Source organism: Emydura macquarii, unplaced genomic scaffold (assembly GCF_026122565.2).
Source record: "Emydura macquarii macquarii isolate MOO-44397 ecotype Brisbane River unplaced genomic scaffold, CSIRO-AGI_Emac_v2 contig_968, whole genome shotgun sequence".
NCBI lineage: Eukaryota > Metazoa > Chordata > Testudines > Chelidae > Emydura > Emydura macquarii.
Window position 1 is genome coordinate 13,673,929 of NW_027131105.1, and position 18,295 is coordinate 13,692,223.

At 38.5% G+C, this 18,295-nt stretch overlaps 1 protein-coding gene across 1 annotated transcript in view; it reads right to left on the bottom strand.

Annotated features, from left to right (window-relative positions):
- Positions 1-18,295, bottom strand: part of EEFSEC (eukaryotic elongation factor, selenocysteine-tRNA specific) — a 157,870-nt gene that overhangs the window by 56,956 nt on the left and 82,619 nt on the right. The window contains exon 5 of the mRNA XM_067544267.1: positions 9,369-10,010. Coding sequence (XP_067400368.1) covers positions 9,369-10,010 — 642 coding nt within the window. The remainder of the gene's footprint in view (positions 1-9,368; positions 10,011-18,295) is intronic.

Consider the following 18,295-nt stretch of genomic DNA (forward strand, 5'->3'; position numbering starts at 1 on the left):
TCATTCCTTTCTGGGTCAGTTGTGAAAGGGAACGTGAGGTAACAATCTCTGTTTCCAAGGCAAGAAGAGGGCACTATTCAAATCCATTTCCATCAACCCCTAGCAGCTACTACACTGAGGGATGGCTATGTTTGTACAGCACTTACATGCTGCTCTGGAAAGATATTTCCAAATACAGGATGCTTTTAAAACATTTTATAGTTATTCCTAAAGCTTCTCTGGCCTCTCTCCCTTCATTATTTAGAGCCACTGAATATTAACCACTGATCACCTCAATAATCTTAAACAATAAGATTCTCTAGCAAAAGATTTAAACTAATGTTGCATACCGCTGTGGATTCTATGAAATAAACTCTTTAAAATGAGCATATAACTCAACTTACTATAAGAGGTCTTTGCCATGTACTATTATGTCTGGTGCTGTGATGTTCTCAGAATGCCAGTGCCGTATCAGCTCTTCCTGTTTCTGCCTTCACATTTGATCATTAGCCTGTCTAAAACTCATATAGTCAAATGAGAATCCCTATCACATTTTTCATTCTTGTCATTAGAGAGAAATCTAGTAGTACACTGGGAACACCAAGGAGCTTCCAAAGCAGCTGTAATTGGGATTGGGGACAAAAAGAGAGCTGGGCTCTCTTAATCTAACATTTGGCACCAATGACCCATGCTTCCCTCTGGGAGCACCACATGGGGCAGGAACCAAGATAGGTTTACCCCCTCCCTTAAACCTTCCTATCCTCAGCACAGGGACCCAGTTGCCTCTACCTGCACCCTCCAGGTGCATCTGATGGGACCAGAGTGCCTCCAGCTATGGGGAAGAGGTGGAAGGGGAAGAGAGCTAGGCTTGACTGGGCCCCCTCATGATGATCACCCCAAAACCAATGGTCCATCACCTCTCTGGGATAATGAATGTCTCCTGCTGTTAGCTAATGTGGTTCGTACTGTATCTCAACTGATAGCAGTCTGTGCTACAATGCTGAAGATGCAAGGTGATGATATAGGATACAGGTGGCTGTAGCAGCTACATCACAACAATAGAATTTGTTTATTTTACTTTGAAAAAAATTACATTAAAAATATGTTAAAAGTAAAGTTTGCTGCTGTGTGAATAAATTATTAGTTTTTTTTCTTAAAAGCCAATTGATTTTGTGCCTCTGATGGTAAATGTGTCATGAAAATTTACTAAGGCTGTGTTAATCCATATATTGTAAAACATCATATTCTTCCTCTTTATCAATGATCATCAGCCACCATTTTCCTCTCTGGCATTATTTAACAAAGATGGCTTTTCAATTTAGAATTTTATTACTCCCACTCTCCAACCTTCACAAAACTTTTCTTGCTCAAAAATAGAAAAAAAGATGACAAAAATACATCTTTTCTATTTATATTTTGCTTTGCATTTTTGCCACTGAATGCACTGTGCATTTTTTATTCACCTGATTGCCTTCATCTCTGTATTATTACTGTATTTAGCATACCATCAGCAGCGAAGCAGAACCAAACAACCCCATGTTCAGACTTCAAAGCAGGTGAAACATTAATTGTGGCGTCTGCATGTTTACAGTAGATGGAGTGACATCCACCAATTCCCCCAACAAGAGTAACAGAAGGTTCTGCAGACAGTTCAGGTCACTGCTGTGCTTGCAGACATCACACACCAATTGTGTCTCACCATATGGTTTGTTCTCATTACTTACTGTGTGTGTGTCCAGTCTGCATGCCATATTAGTCATCTGGATTTATTCTCCAAAAAACATCACTGGCAGACTGAAGCCCCCATTTGCCTATTGATCAATAAATTATTGGTCAACTGTACTCTAGTTGATCTCCAAAAGGAATGTAGCGTCATGGGCATTAGCCTGAATAAGACCATAAAAAGTCCTTCATTAGGAATGGGCAAGATGTGGGAATATAACCGCTCAAGAGGGTATTTCCAAAGCATATTTCCCCTGATTCTTGGGGGCACCAGTCCCTTGAATCCCTTCCCTGCAAAAGATAATTTTGGGAACAACATTGCTATAGGAAACACTCTGTACACTAAATACAGAAACTGATCCCTGGAAATACAGATTCCAGTGGTGGAGAAGGAAAACCTGGAAAGGATGTCAATGAAAATGGTGCCATGCCAAGTTGTTCTCTCATGATCTTTCATTCATCCCAGACAGCTCAACTACCCTCTTTCCATACTGACCAATGGTGCCTCCAAACTAAGTCAAGTACTTTCGTATGCTGGACATAAGGGTTGGGTAGGCAACACTGGATGTTCCCTTGTCATTCTTGGGTACGTTCATTCTTCTTCCCTCACATCCAGTTCTTCATACTTCCAACGGGCTACCTGCTGCAGTGCGTGGCTTAAATACTGTAGAATTTGAGACATCCACTGTCAATTAAATGTTGCTATTTTTTACCAATTTAAAAATGTAAATAGTTACATGTGAGAATCAAGTTTCAGTCAGAAAGCACAATGATTTTTGCATTTCAAAATATCTGGTCAAGAACAGACTCCTACAAGAGGGACTGTGTCTTCCTGTATTATACACTTGGTGTATATAATTTAACAAATTAACAATAAATGATAATATTGTTATTTGCCCATTTCCATCTTCTGTGCTTCTTAAGACTCTGTACTGGAGCCCATCACCATATTATCTGAGCACCACCTCTTTGAAAAGGCCTTCAGGAGCTGTTAAATAAGGGATGCACACAGAAGCCTTCCAGGGACCCAAATATCATTTTGAGGACATGTCTATTTAGGGAGTGAGACTCCATGTATGGGCTCTGGCACAGCTGCAGTTTGTGTTGCTGCTGTAACACTGTGGGGAGGAAAATAGTTGTTTCCTCCTCCCATCCAGACCCCTGACAAGGTGCTCTGATGAAGTCCTAAGAATTCCTTTGTCTCCTCCTCTGCCTTCATCCACCCTCAAAGATCATATTTTTCTGGTTGGGAACTCTTTCAGATCATGTCAACAACACTCAAACTTCCAAAAAAAATAGTTGCCTACATGATGCCCTCAAGCCCCCACCAACATGAAAGAACAAAGCATTAGCCAGCAGCCAGCCCAACACAGGAGCAGCACATGTAGTGAATAAAACTGGGCTCTTCCATGACCATAATGTTACATACAGGGTTGCATTAAACAAATGTCACTCAATGCTTACCACCAAACGAGCCACGTCTTAAACAGACACAAATAGTCACAACAAAATTTAAAGATGAGCACAGAAAATGCACCCTAGAGAATGAATTCTCCTTTTGATTTTAGAGGACTATAGATAAGAATAACTACCTAGCACCTTTGGAGGCTGTGTAGGCAAGATGAGAACCTTCTCGTACCAAAGGGCTTTACACCAGGAAACTAACTCAGCTGAGGTATGTGTTTATTTTCTCTAAACAAGTCTGAAACAGCAAGAGGTGCAGCTTGTGCTTTGCAAACAAAGTGGATGGTTTTCTTTCCCCTTTTGTTTCTTCCACTGAGTTACTGATTTACGAGCACCCTCCACAATGGGCCCAGCAACCACCACGACAGGATAAATCCTGTTTGTGCAAACATTTTCAGAACAGACAGCATATCTGAGTCATGCAGGAAATCATAACGTGCTTCTACAGTTTCACCTTTCACTCAAAACTCATTGCAATGAGCTCCCACATCCATGGAAACCAACAGACATGTAAAGCAAAAAATGTGAGAATTTTATCCCAGAGGCTGAGTAACTGCTTCATGCATCAAATTGGAATTGGGCCAGAATGCTGTTTAGAGGGGAAAATACCCAGCAGAAAGGTATTCCAGTACTGGGCTCTTAGTACAGGTTGTCAGTCTCTCCACCTGAATGATATTACAGCAAGCAGAAGCCATGGACAAAACTGACAAAATTATAGCAAGTATGACTAGTAGTCAGATGACTGAATGGGGAATCTTTTGGACGCTAGCCTTGGCTCTATCACTGTGGGACACTGGGCAAATTACCTCTCTATCCTTCAGTTTCCACGTTTGTAAAATGGAATTACTACTTTTCCTACCTCATGCCATGACCTGCAGAGCTGGCATTAGGAAAGAGGGTGTCATCTGAAGTATCAGATAATTGATAACAGTCACTGCCAGTCTTGATGCCTCAAGTATATCAGACTTGATGGATGAATGGTCTGATCCAGTATAGAAAATTCATGTTCATCCAAAATATTCCATTTGGTACTGGTCATTACAGACTTCTGTAAATAAGGAATCCAAAACAGACGCACCAATCTCTCCCCGAGCTAGCACCAAAGTAATGGTTTCATTCCCTATGGTTTCATTACAGGTTCCTGCATCTTTCTTCATACCAAATGACCCTGGCAGTAACTGTGGCAAGATTTTCAGCTGCTGCTCCTATCTTTTTCTTTGTATAACTCACTTTGTTGTTGTTGCCAATCCAACTCTTTTGCCTGCTAACAATGCCTCTGTCTGAAAGAACAGTCAGATAACTTAACATAGTATAGCAACAGTAGACCCGCCAGCAGAAGGGTCATTGTCCCTCCTTTCCAATGGCCCTGCAGAAAAAGGGCACTGCTCATAGAAATTGAACAAGACATCTTTCCGCAGCATTTCTCCTCACACGAGAAAGTTGCACTGGTAAATTTAAATAATTTTTTTAACTGGTTAAGTTCAACAAATACAAACCTGTTTCTATACACACTTATTTCAGTTTAAGAGTGGTTTATTTTGGTTTATGTTAAACAGATTCTTAATCAATTTAAATTCCTCTCCCCCCCCCCCAAAAAAAAACCCCTGGTTTAAACCAAAATAAGAGTGCCCACATGCTCTTTTGCACCAATTTAAGCAAATCAGATTAAAATCACACCATAAAGTTAACATGGTGCGACTTTCTCATGTAGAAAAGGTCTGGGAGAGACCTCCATCCCAATGTTGATGAACTGAAAATTTTCCACCTTGGTACAAGTCTCTTCGACATCAACCGCCCCATACACCAGCACCAAAACATCACTGACTAACTCAGATAGGAGATGGCTTTTTAGAAAAGAAGTAGCCAAAATGTGGCTCTGAACAAGTTACAAGATACTACTGGGGTGAGTGCAGTAGAAACACTGATAAATAACTAAATTACCAAGAGTGGGGAGGAAACAGTTGAGGACTCATTTCAGACATGTAACTTCTACAGTTCACTAACTGATCACACTCACTGTACTTACTATGTTCCTCTTACTCTTGGCATTAAATTTACATGATACTAAATGATAGATAGCTTTGTAACCAGTACACTGAGCAGCACAAGAGCATTCAATACCTGGATACATATGCAATATTCACAACCCTGAAGCAGTTAAGAAGAGCCAGTAGATTAGGAATGGATTTAAAGAAAATACAATGCACACACTAATTCAAGGGGCACTTTTGGGGGGTTATGTGGGTTGTTTTGTTTTAACACAGTGTTCCCTCCACTCCTCTGCTATCAGATAGTTTAAAAGCTATGAGGAAGTGCCACTTTTTCATTCAAAGAAATAGCAAGCTAAATCCATTAAAAATGAGTCCTAGGATGCTGGAAACTTAATTAATTTACAGTGCTTACTATTTCATAAGTGCTCTGAAATTAATCAGAGTAGAAACAGAGGAAAAACATAAATGCCTGATTTCTCCTGGGTGAACTACCCGTTAAACTGTAGGGGAATTTATTTCAATTCCAACAGCAAGCAGGGGGCTGGGGAGAATCCACATTAGATTAAATGAACATAACATTTTACAAGTGGTGCCACTGAATTCCACTACAGTCTGGTTACAGGAATAGGTTCTCCCTCCCCAACACTCCCCCCAAATGAAACGGGAAAGTCAAACACTACATGCTCCAACCTTCCTCTCTAATTCCCAGCCCTTCAGGAAGTTATGAAGCCAATTTTCCCCAGCAGTATTCTCTGGAGAGAAAGTTAACTTCTCATAAAGGTAAAATTATTATTTTTGTGCCTCCCTAGGGAAGGTGAGGAGGGGGAGCCACCAACTTCCTCGCTTAGCAGAGAGAATGAGATTTTCCTGCATCAGTGCCAAGAAAAGACACCCTAAATTCAATGATCCTAATCTCTAACTATCCATCAGCAGCAGGGTGGGAACAACTGATTCAGAATTTCTATGAACTAGAGACTTTGTATACTAAAAAAAAGTCACTGCACCACCTATTGTTCCTGCTGCTCTCCACTCACTGAAACCACGCATTTCATTCTACTCCCTCAATATGAAATCAGAAGTACTTTCCCAGCAGACCCATGATGATTGGCACCATCCTCTTCCCATCAATCCTCCTTAGACCTTACGTACCCCTCTAACTTTATATTTTGCCTATACTATAGGAACATGCTCTGCCCTACCTTTTTGGCATGTACTGGGGGGGAAATAGTAACTCTGAATTAAATTTTTTAAAAATTCATTCTGAACCTGGTTACTGTGGAACCATGGTTCATTCAGAGTTCGTATTTTCCCCCAGTACATTCCTGTTAGTACATACAGACATAACAAAGAAGATGCGCTGATGGCTTTACAGTAGATCCTCACTTGTGGAAGCCATTGGTGTCAGTAAAGAGAGTGAGTAATCCCCACATTTTCTACAGCTTTTGTGATAGTTCCATGACTGGAAAAAGATAAGACATCCAACACCAATCCTACCCCATAGTGGTGCTGTTTTAAAAACTACAGGGATATCTGCTACAATTCATTAAGGATATTAATTTCAGAGATTATTACGATGGTCAAATGATTTTTAAAAAATACTCACTTGTCAGTTATTCGCCAGGCAAGAGAAAAAAAAATATATGAATAATTTCATTAATATTATTCAACTATTTACAGAGCTGGCTGGATAGTGGAATATATGATAATAATTTGACAACTAATGGAAAATATTCACTAAATAACACTATTCATAAATATTGTAGGACCAGCACTAAAAATTGCAAGATATCAGTTAATCAAAGCATGCCACAAATATTCACCATAGCTTCTGTGAGTATTACATAATCATTCAAACTATTTAACAAAGTACAATTCACTTTGCAATGTAAGGGAAATAATAATAAATACTGAGCAAAGAAAGTTAATCTGAATCCAGATCATTTCAGTTAAAAAAACCCACCACCATGTGGGTCCCTTTGGTTCACACTAACTCTTGTTCTCATTAAGTCTTCCTAATATCCACATCAGACAGAAAGATCACAGAGAAGCCAGGTTTCTCTGGCAGTTAAATGCTACTAGCAGTAGGAACTTTGCATAAATTGAAAGTTCCAGTAAAGGTGAAGGGAATCATTTTTAGAGTTGAGAAAGGATGCCAGAGCATCAATAGAGTAACTAGAGAGAGAACAGAAAAATTGGTATTAAAATATACAGATGAGATGGAAACATGATATAGCAAATCCAAACTTCCCCAAAGTTGGGAAGGTGGGGTACACTGGATCCAGTGCTTTAGCTTGGAACTGCCACTAATTACAGGCAAGGAAGACTAGCTCTTTGAGAGGGATGAAATGCACATAAGTCTTGTGGGCAAGATTTTGAATAATGACTAGTGATTTTGGATGCCCAACTTGAGATGGCTCAAAAAGGACTTGATTTTCAGAAAGTGCGTAACACCCACTCTCTGAAAACTACCTTTTCAAGGTATCTCAGGTTAAGCATCCAAAAAGCGAGGCACACAAAATCACTAGTCGTTTTTTAAAATCTTGACCTCCAGATCCAGTAGTGGAAGCCCGGGAGAGAAGCAAAGTGTGCCTGGACAGCAACAGCTACAAGAAAAATAGCACAAAATACTTGCTTAAAGAAGTATTTGATGTCTTAGAGAGAAAGGGGGAGAAGAGAATTACAGATTAGAAACACTAATTGCTTGTTTGGATGTAATAAATAGTCAATACTTTAGAGAAGAACCTCACTAATGTGCATCCATTGCAGATTAGAGAGTAAATCAAAAACATTCAAGAATTCTGTATCACAAAATGTACTGTGACATCCATTTTCATAAGCGTTTAGTTCTTCATATAAAAATATGGAAATGTACTGTACAGCACCTCACTACAGCAGTGTGCTAAGAAGCAGGGCTGAGATTGCTAGACTGTTTTGTTAGAATGATCAAGTTTTTGTATTAAGGGCATAAAAAATAATTCTCTTCTGAAGTATAAGTTAATAATATAATAATTTTTAGCAATTATATCACATTTTACATTTTCAAAGCACCATGTAAACACTGCTGGTTAACATTTTAGTTAATAAAAGGATAACTGATTAAAAATATATATAATGACATTACTAGAGCACCTTTCACTACGAATTCCAGAGGGGTAGCCATGTTAGTCTGTTTTTAGCAAAACAGTGAGAGCCCTTGGCACCTTAAAGTCTAACAAATTCATTTGGGCATAAACTTTCATGGGCAGAAACTGAACAAAGTGGTTTTCTACCCACGAAAGCTTATGCCCAAATAAATCTGTTAGTCAGAATATAATTACCCAAATTCAGTCTTAGTCAGTACAAATTTCTTTACTCTTGCAAAAAAGTCCTTTGTATTTTTTAAAAATGGGTTGTGTAAGCACTGAGACACGGCTTACCATATGAGGTGTATAACATGTCCATAATATGTAATAATCAAGGCTCCATGTACTCAGTGACAGGCTTGATTTAAGTCCTGATTTAAGTGGCAAAATTTCTGTATGTTGTAGTACTCCAGCGCTGATGACAGGAGATTCTGTGGCATCTTGAGATAAATTTTAACAAAAGAGGTTTTTATTTAATTGAATATGAAAATGAACAACACAATCAATAGTGCTCTTTGTGTTATTTAACCTGATATTAATTTCTATGTATTTTACACTGCCTCTACATTTTTATATTCAATGTACTGCATAATTTTGGACTGAAACTACAGGATAACTGTACTACATATGCCAGAGGGAAGCTGGAGGTTTTGGCAGCTGGGCAGAGGAGAGTTGGGGCTCCTGGGAAAGCATGGGAGGCCGTCTGAGTTTGTGGACGAACACATCAGTTAAATTGTTAAAATGATAAATCGTGTAACAGTTAATATTGATAATGAAATCGAGAGCATTCAATTTCTAACTTAACATCCCCCCTGAGAGAGATGGTGCTGTTCACACCGCTCTCAAAGCTGTGGTTCCTGAATGACTACAAGCTCAGATAGGAAACACTGCATCAGCTACATACAATCTTTCAAAGGTTTTCTTTGCAAACAAAAGGGCTACAAAACTAAATTTTTAAATAATGAAAGCAGGGATTCTAGAGCATAATTTGGTGGAAAATTCCATAGCACCGTGGTATACTGGGGTTCTGATCACACCATATAATTTTTTTTTTTTTTTGCTGCATAAATTATTAAGAAATGTAGCTTACCCTTTCCACTTGTCCTTCCTTAAGCTTCAGTTTGTACACTTTCAGCTTTGGAAGAAAAGTCTCAGCATAGTTCTTGTCTTCCATTCCTTGAAGCAGTACGCCATGGAATGCCAACCTGCAGGTGTTTGCATGAATATCAGTATCCAGCTTGGAACCAATCACAAGGCATAATTTAGGACATGTGACAGGCTTTTCAAACTCCAGTAAAGCCCATTGTTGCCTTGGAAGCTGCCCTTCTCCTGTTTGGTCATTTTGTTTGTTTTCCTCTAAAGATTTTGAGCCCTTGGATAAATATTCCTCTTGATAAAGATATTCCTTGTCAAAATCAAAAACATTTTCCAGGGGTTCTTTGCTGAAGTCAGAAGGGGCTGGGCTGAAGAACATCACTCTTCCCATGACTGTTTCATGACCAACTGTGATGTGAAACTTGGCCTTGGTCTGAAGAGCACCTCGGAAATACTGGATTTTCTTCAGGGAAATGACAGCAGCATGTATGGTTTGGAGAGATTCTGGGGTACAGATTAGGCCTCGTTCTAGCAGCTTGGGATCAAACTGGGTCACGCAGACCCCGACTCTATCACCCTGCATGGCATACGTCACAGGAGTATGGAACATCTGCATAGACTTGACTTTCTTTGTCACCTGTTTAGGAGGAAACAGGAATAAGAAAATTAACTGTATTTATATTTACCTGCATGGAATGAGCGCCAAATCACAGTGTATCAAGACCTTGCTCTCTGCTAAAGATTCACATCTTCCAGAAGAGACCTGTGACATTCTGCACCCCCATGTTCACCCTTATAGTATAATTGTGTATTATCTAATGCAAAGTATGTCATGTTAGATGTCCTTGGAATGCTCATGATATACTGATCATTATTGTTATAGTAGTATGTTGCTTGCAGTGTGTGTATAGTTATGAGGCTGCACTATATCATATTCCCAAAAATGTGTCCTCATGGTTTAAAACATGTTCAGCAAAACTCTCCAGGAGCAGAGGAGCAGTTCACACATCATCAAGATGTGTATAGGATAAACTCAGCTCAGTTTTCCAGGAACAAAGGACTGGCCTACTGGCCTAGGCAACAAAGGAGGATCAGTTGGATTCTCCAGTGAGTCACCCCTTCCCTTGGTCACTTTGGAACCATGAGGAGGTAATGCTCACTGACTCAGGATATGGATATGTCTATATAAGGACATCATTTGTCATCTGACCCTGGGGGAGGAGGGGCAAAGCTCCAGAGAGGAGAAGGAATATTATAAAAAGGGGAGACTTTCACCATGCTCTCTCTCTCCCACCTCCATCTATTAACACCACCAAGCAACTGAAGTGCTGACCAGAGGGGAGAGCCTGGCTGAAGGGAAACCAGAGTGTCTGTGGTGAGAATCATCTAAATTTGTAAGGTTGCTGAAAGTGTTATGCTTAGCTTAGAATGAGTTTTGTTTTTATTTCTTTTTACCAAAGCTGACTTGTTATGCTTTGACTTATAATCACTTAAAATCCTTCTGTAATGAATGAATTTGTTTGTTTGCTCTACCTAAAGAGTGCGCTTGGCTTGAAGTGAGTTGGAAACTTCACTGCAAGCAACAAGGCTGGTGCATATCAATTTCTTTGTTAAACTGACAAACTTATATGATCTTACACTGTTCAGTGGGCATAACCAAACATTGCAAGACGGAGATTCCTATGGTTGTATCTGTGACTGGGGGTATTTGCTAGTGTCATTCTGTTATATAATCCAAGGAATGGCTGGCCAGAAGCGCTCACTCACTTAGTTGGGAGCTGTTTACATGCTGGAGGTTGTGTATGAACAGCCCAGGAGTGGGAGTTCTCACAGCAGGGCAGAGTAAGATGGGCTCCAGGAGTGGGGATTGGGGTGACACAGCAATTCACCAGTTCAGAATGCACCAGGGGAACGTCACAAGACCAACATTTGAAAAATGAAAAGCAATCAGATTAAGAATATATTAACAAAATTAGCTAAAGTGAACTCTGATGTGGGTCTCCCAAAGAGTTTTATCTGTGTCTTCTAGAATGTAAGATCACCAATGCTTGGACAATCTTGATGTGTGTGTCACCTTTGCTGATATGTCTACCAGAAATCAGCAAACCAATGAAAATTTGGTTATGCATAAATCATGGAATAGCTGAATTTTCATCTATTTATTGTAAGAAGTGGTACCCTAAGATATTATTAAGATGTGTAACAGACACTTTCGTAACTACATGATCTTATTTCCGTTAACCTCTTCTTCCCTTTCCCACCTAACTCTTGTTTCTCACATTGATTTATTGTATTGTACTAAATCAGATTGTAAGCTATTGGGTACAGTAAGCTATTGGGGACAGTAAGCTATTGACTCAAATACAGTGAGGAAATACAAACAATAAAAGCACAGTGCCAAGCACACTGTCTGTATTTATCTAATAATAAATATTAATCCACATATTCATGCCTAACAGTGTACAAAACCCCAAATCAGTTTGAAATAAAAATATACATTCTATTGGACTAACGGCAAAACAATTCAAATAAGTCATATCTGTAGTTTAAAATATTAACATTTATTCTAACAAGCACATAGACTGCTCTAGAACCCTGTGCAGGTAAGGCAATTTGCATGAGAATCTTGTATTAACACATACGGGGTGCACTTACAATCAGGCCCTTTAAACAACCTCTGCAGTTTAACTGGAATCTCTCTCACAAATGAATTATAGTATGTCCACATCCAAACCCTCTAACCAGGTCATGTAATAAAATAAATAAATAGCAGCAATCATTATCTTCTGCCCAAGTAATTAATATATATACATCAACCAATCAGTCTGCTTTAGTAAAGATTCATCATTCTCACTGCCTGTGTCAGTATTATTACATCTACTTGATAGCTGGGGAAAGTGAGGCACATAGCAATTATATGATTTGCCCACGGTCATGACAGGCCAGTGGCATAGTCCAAAATGGAACACAAGCCACTGGGGACCTGATTACAGTTTGGAAAACCCATCTCTTGTTCTGACTCCATCCCACACACCAAGCATTATACTATGCTATCTTTCTAATGTCCTCAAATCCATATTTGATTAAGATATATTTTAGACAGACATATTAATATGTATATATGTGGGTGTATATCATATTTAGTATTTTTAATATTAACATTTTTCCAAAATCCACAATGAAAAGCAACAAAAGAAGGCATTAAGACAAAGATTTGACTATATTTGGAAATAATTGCCTCTTCAACAAATATATACATATGCTCATTACAAAAGTTTCATACAAGAAGGTGCTGGGAGTTCCAAATTAAATTCTGCAGCTAAGAGTTTCCTGAGTTTATAACGTTAGCCCTTACATCAAAGACGACTCCCCTGGATACACTTCTGAGAAATAAAGGGTGGAGTTAGTTTTATTAAAAACATATTCCAAGTCATCTTCCGTTGGGGGTTTTCCCCTCCACTCAGTTGAAAACACCATATATTACTCACTCACATTCACCCACAAAGGGACTATCCCACTCACTGAGGGCATTCCCTGAAATTGATGGAGGACACTATATCCCTTTATATTTTAGCTAGTCTTTGTTGATGTCCTTCACTGCTAACATAAGTCATTAAACTATTGCCACCCATGTCCCACAGGAAGCATTTTTTTCTGGTTCTAGGACTGTCTGATTGGCAGCAGTGAACACCAAGACGACGTTCAGCAGATTACATTTAATGTCTGGTTTTTAGCCCAAACTCCAAATTACTAGTGGATCATGTAAACAAGGGTATCACTTATAACTGAAGTTTATTGGATCAATAAAAGCTGTCTGGAATATCAAACAATCCATAATTTAGGAAACTTCAAATGTTACAAAGTAAAAAAGAAAAGAATAAAACCTGCACAAAATAATCCAGTACAAATTTGTGTTTATTTAAAGTGAGTTTAGTGATATTGGCCCAATAATTTACAAATTAGGCATGGTACTTGTTACACTTCATTTCCTTGATACAAGTGATCTTGGGGAGCTCATGATGGTGCCCATCACTTACAGGTATAGTTTATTTATCATTTCACTAGCTGCTTAAAAAATGTAAACAGAAAAAACATCCCTACCTGAAGTTTGACATTAATAAGCTTATGGTTGCATCAGTTATTTCAATTCAACGAGTTCTCAAACAGAAGAAAAAAATGAAATAAGCTGTCTAAGATCAGCCTTGGTTCAGCTTGATCAGACCAAACCAGTTTAATTTAATACAGATTCATTTTGGCTACTCTTTTTGTTCTTCAAACCACTGTTTAAGAAGATTTTTTTCATGCATTAATCAAGTGTGTATCTGCCTCACATACTTACAGAAACTGACAGCAATAGATCTGGAATATCAATTATATCTTTGCAAGGAACTCTCTGATTTTGACAGTTTTAGATGCTGGAACACATACACAGTATAGTAAAATAAATAGTATTTATTTCTTAGATACCACTCTTTGTGCTTAGATTTCAAAGTACTGACAAGTTATCAGTCATTTTACTCTTTGTAGGGGGACACCTACTCACTATATCAAAAGACAGTTGAAGCCTCAAAGTTTGGATCCAGATTTTGATTCTTCCAGAGTTTATGCTCTGATAAGTAGTTTACCTTTACTCAGTATGTAATGGATTATATAATTAACACGGCCACCAAAATCAGTACAACAGACCTCCATTTGCACGATCTATTACTGTTTTTCTCCCTGTTCTCCTCCTCTCTGTAGACACAGATGTCAGCATTTCCTTGCTCCATGCCAAATGCTACCTTGTTATTCTCAGCATACATACTATTGGCACTCATCTATCATACCCCGTCATATTTATATTCCTGGGTAAGTGCTCACTGTGGCAAGCCCATCAATAAGATGCATCATCTTCCACCTGCCAATCCCACTGTCTTTTCTCTGACAGGACTCAGCAGATCGGGGTTCTGTTTCCAGCTCTGTCACATACTTAGTGTGTGATCTTGTTTGGGCAAGTCACTTGGGCTGAGATGTTCAAAGCGGTCTAGGAAGCCATTTTCATTAACTTTAAAGGAAGAGGTGTCTAAATTCCATAAATTCCTTTGAAAATTCAGCCTTAATCTCTGTGCCTCAGCTCCCATCTGTATAATAGGGATAACATTTCCATTTTTCATTCTTTGTTTTTTCTACTTAAATTTCAAACTTTTTGGGACAGAGACTGTCTATGAATATGTCCAGCTCCTAGCACAATGGGCCAACAATCTTGGTTATATAATAAATATTCATTCCACTCCTGCAAAATAGCAATACTATACTCACCTAAGAAGTACAGCAGTCCATATTATTTCTATGGTACAAAAGTAAAAAGCCCACTTTACTAGGATCTGTAGATGTTGAGATTTTAAATTAATCAAGATAATTCTTCAGTCACCTCAATGTGTCCTCTTTATTTGGCTGCCCAATGTCATACACTTAAGTTTCTGATGTTCCAAAACTATAATCTTAGCATACAGAAGTAGACCACGGTAGGTAGACATTGCTACAGTGACTGCTCTGGGTGCACAAGTGCAGACTGTGTACACATAAATCAGTTATTGAGTGCCTAAAAGAGAGGTCACTTCTGCAAAGGTAGCTAACCGTCTGTATTGCAAGAGTGTAACAGGCAAAAGCTACTTCTACACGACCACTCAAAGAGCAAAAATCTTCCAGACACAGTTCCAGACTCTGTGCAGTGACACAGAGAATCTATTCTTACATTTGAAATATACAAAGTGTCTGTCCAGCCACTATCAGCACCAGCACCAATCATTCTTATGGGTCAGCTATACCGCTCCATACAAAAAAGAAAAAGTCTCCGTTTTTTTCAGGTGAGTAAAAAGGCAATGCCAACAGAGAGGAGATTCTTTCAAAACCAAAAGGAAAATGGAAACAATTCCTCCTCAAACCCATTGCAGCATCAGTTAATTAAGTGAACTAAGCAACTCAAACCTCTTAAGTCCCATACCATAGGCAGGGTTTGAATCTCAACCTTAGACTGACAGCTAATCTTGTCTGGTGCCCTTAATAATTGTTTACTTTTATTGGAAAGTAAAGGGTGCGGGGGGCATTACAGAGGAGAAGGAAGAATGACTCACATAGAGAAAAAGGGGAACTGTAGAAACTGACCAAAATAATACAGAAGATTTAAGTCCTACAGCCCTAATTTTGTCCAGCCAAAATGTTCAGCTGTTGGGAAATAAGAACCCTCTTAAACTAGGTCAGTCATGAGTGGAAAAAATAAATATTCAGATACTCTTCCTTTTTAAACAAAGCAAAAACAAAAACATGTGTATATATATATATGTATATATATATATATATAGAAAACACAAGGGCTATTGGGAAACACCTAAATTGTGTATCCTCACATCCTTGGCTGGAGTCATATTCATACACAGAAAGGCCATTTGCAAGCTGCACTAAGATTAATATTGTTTGGGTGCACTAGATGCCTGGCTCCTAATCAAAAACAAAAGAAACAGCCCTTTTCAGACTAGGAAAAGTTATTGTTGAAGCCCTTTTCAAATCAAATGTCACATCTATGCCTGTGTGTTTCGCTGTACTACGCAGGATGAGACAGGGAAGACAGATCAGGGAGTATAAATATAAAAGAGAAATCCCTTCATTAAAAAGGCTAGTGACCTTAACTGCTGTCTGCTGGAAATACTGTGCTGTAAGTAGTGATATCAAAGCCCATGCTCAGCTCTACCTACCATTTTGCTTTCAAACATTTTTGTGCACAAGTCATGTGCATAGTATCCCTTCAGTCAAGCACCCCAGACAATATTATTTATCTAGCTAAGCTGCAGGGAGAAGACCTAGCAATTATCTTCTATATCCTTCTTCACCTATGCAAGCACTTAAAAGTTTTCACTTATCCCCTATCATTCCTGGCTGCTATCCTTTTCTTTCCCCTTACCCACCATTTCCCTCTTGTTCCCATCACAGTCCTATTAGCAGCACAAATGCTGAAGACAAGTAATGGTAGGGAAGATGGGCAGCAATGTATACAGTTACTGTCAGTTAAAATACAAAACAGCTTTTAAAGATGTAAGTTCAGAACAATGAACCCGCTGGACAGAATTTGAAAATGGCACCTCATGTTACCAGTTCATACCATCTTAGAAAGGAAGAGTTCTGCAATCTCTCACATGGCAGCACAGCTAGCAAACTTACTGTCTTCTACAGCAGTGGACAGATTGAATGGACTTAAAAGAACTAACATGGTATTCCTCTATCCCTATCATTTCCTGTATTTCTCAACACAAAAATAGCAGTTCAAGCGTGTAAAGAGAATCATATCATAACTACATACATTTATGGACTGAATGAAGCCACAATATTTTAGAATTTTTTCATTGTTTTATGATGAACATCCGGATTTTTAATATCTCACCTTTAAAAAAAACCACTAAGCATTTAAAAGGACGTTGACAAGGACTTTTTGTATATTTTCTTCAGTCTTTGTAAAACCCTCTTACAAGTTCATCATCTGAAGCATCCTGCAGAGGATTCCAAATAGTACAGAAAAATATAGAATAAAAATTGCAGGCATGACAAAAGATTACTATTTGCATTTGTGTACATGTGTGCATAAAATATACTAGCTTCAGAGTAGATCTGTGTGTGTACTTATATACATACTCTATATATTACACATACACTCCAAATAAACTTAAATGGTTAGGCTTAAAATGCCTGACATTCAGAAAACTAAGTATTTCATTACAAGAAGTGGAAGTAAGAGGTTTTTGTAATTTTTGTTTTATGCAATGTATTTAACATTTTCAAATTATTTTCCATTAGATCAGTGGTTCCCAAATTCTGGTCTGTAGTGATCTGGCTAGTAATATAGCACACTGGCTCCTTCTCTTTGTTCCCAAATGTTAAATTAGATTAAAAAGCTAAAAATACGTTAAATACTTACTGGTACTTTTCAATTTAAGCAATTGCTATAATTGCTACAACTATGTTTGAGAATCCCTGCATTAGACTATATACAATGAGGTAATTTTCAAAGTGTTCTATGAAGTTTTAACAGTATGGCTCCCATTAATCCATTTGCTGCTGGTCCTCTTCTCTAGTTTCTCTGCTAATGGAAATAATGATATTCTATTGGAAAGTCAGCACTTCATACTGACAGACCGGATATATGAAGCAGCCTGGCAGGTGGTTTAAGAGGCTTTCAACCTTTCTGAACTATTGTACCCCTTTCAGGAGTCTGATTTTTCTTGTATACCCCCAAATTTCACCTCACTTAATAAATACTTTCTTACAAAATCAGACATAAAATACAAAAGTGTCACAGCACACTGTTACTGAAAGATTGCTTACTGTCTCATTTTTACTATATAGTTATAAAATAAATCCATTAAAATGTAAATATTGTACATACATTTCATTGTATAGTATACAGAGCAGCATAAGCAAGTTATTGTCTGTATGAAATTTTAGTTTGGACCGGCTTCACTAGTGCTTTTTATGTAGCCTTTTGTAAAACTTGGCAAATATCTAGATGAGTTGATGTGCCTCCTGGAAAACCTCTGCATATTCCCAGGGTACACCTACCCCTGGTTGAGAACCACTGGTTTAAGGCACCCCACCTCCCCATGTCCCTGGTATTTACCCATGCATTTTCTCCATGTATACTTGGTATCTACTCACATGCAAAAGGCTCCTATCTGCGTACCTGAAGGTAGCAAAGTCATTGGTACTGCACACCTAAAACTTTGTTCATGGCTTTATCTCCTAAAGTTCTCTTCTTCTTGGTATGGGGATTAGCTGTAAATTGATCACAAAAGGGAAGAGGGCTTTAATTGAGCAAAGCATCTCTGCCTGTCAGCTGGGCTCCAACAGTGCAATGACAGAGCACATGGGGATTGGTTTTTCACAAAAAGAAAATGG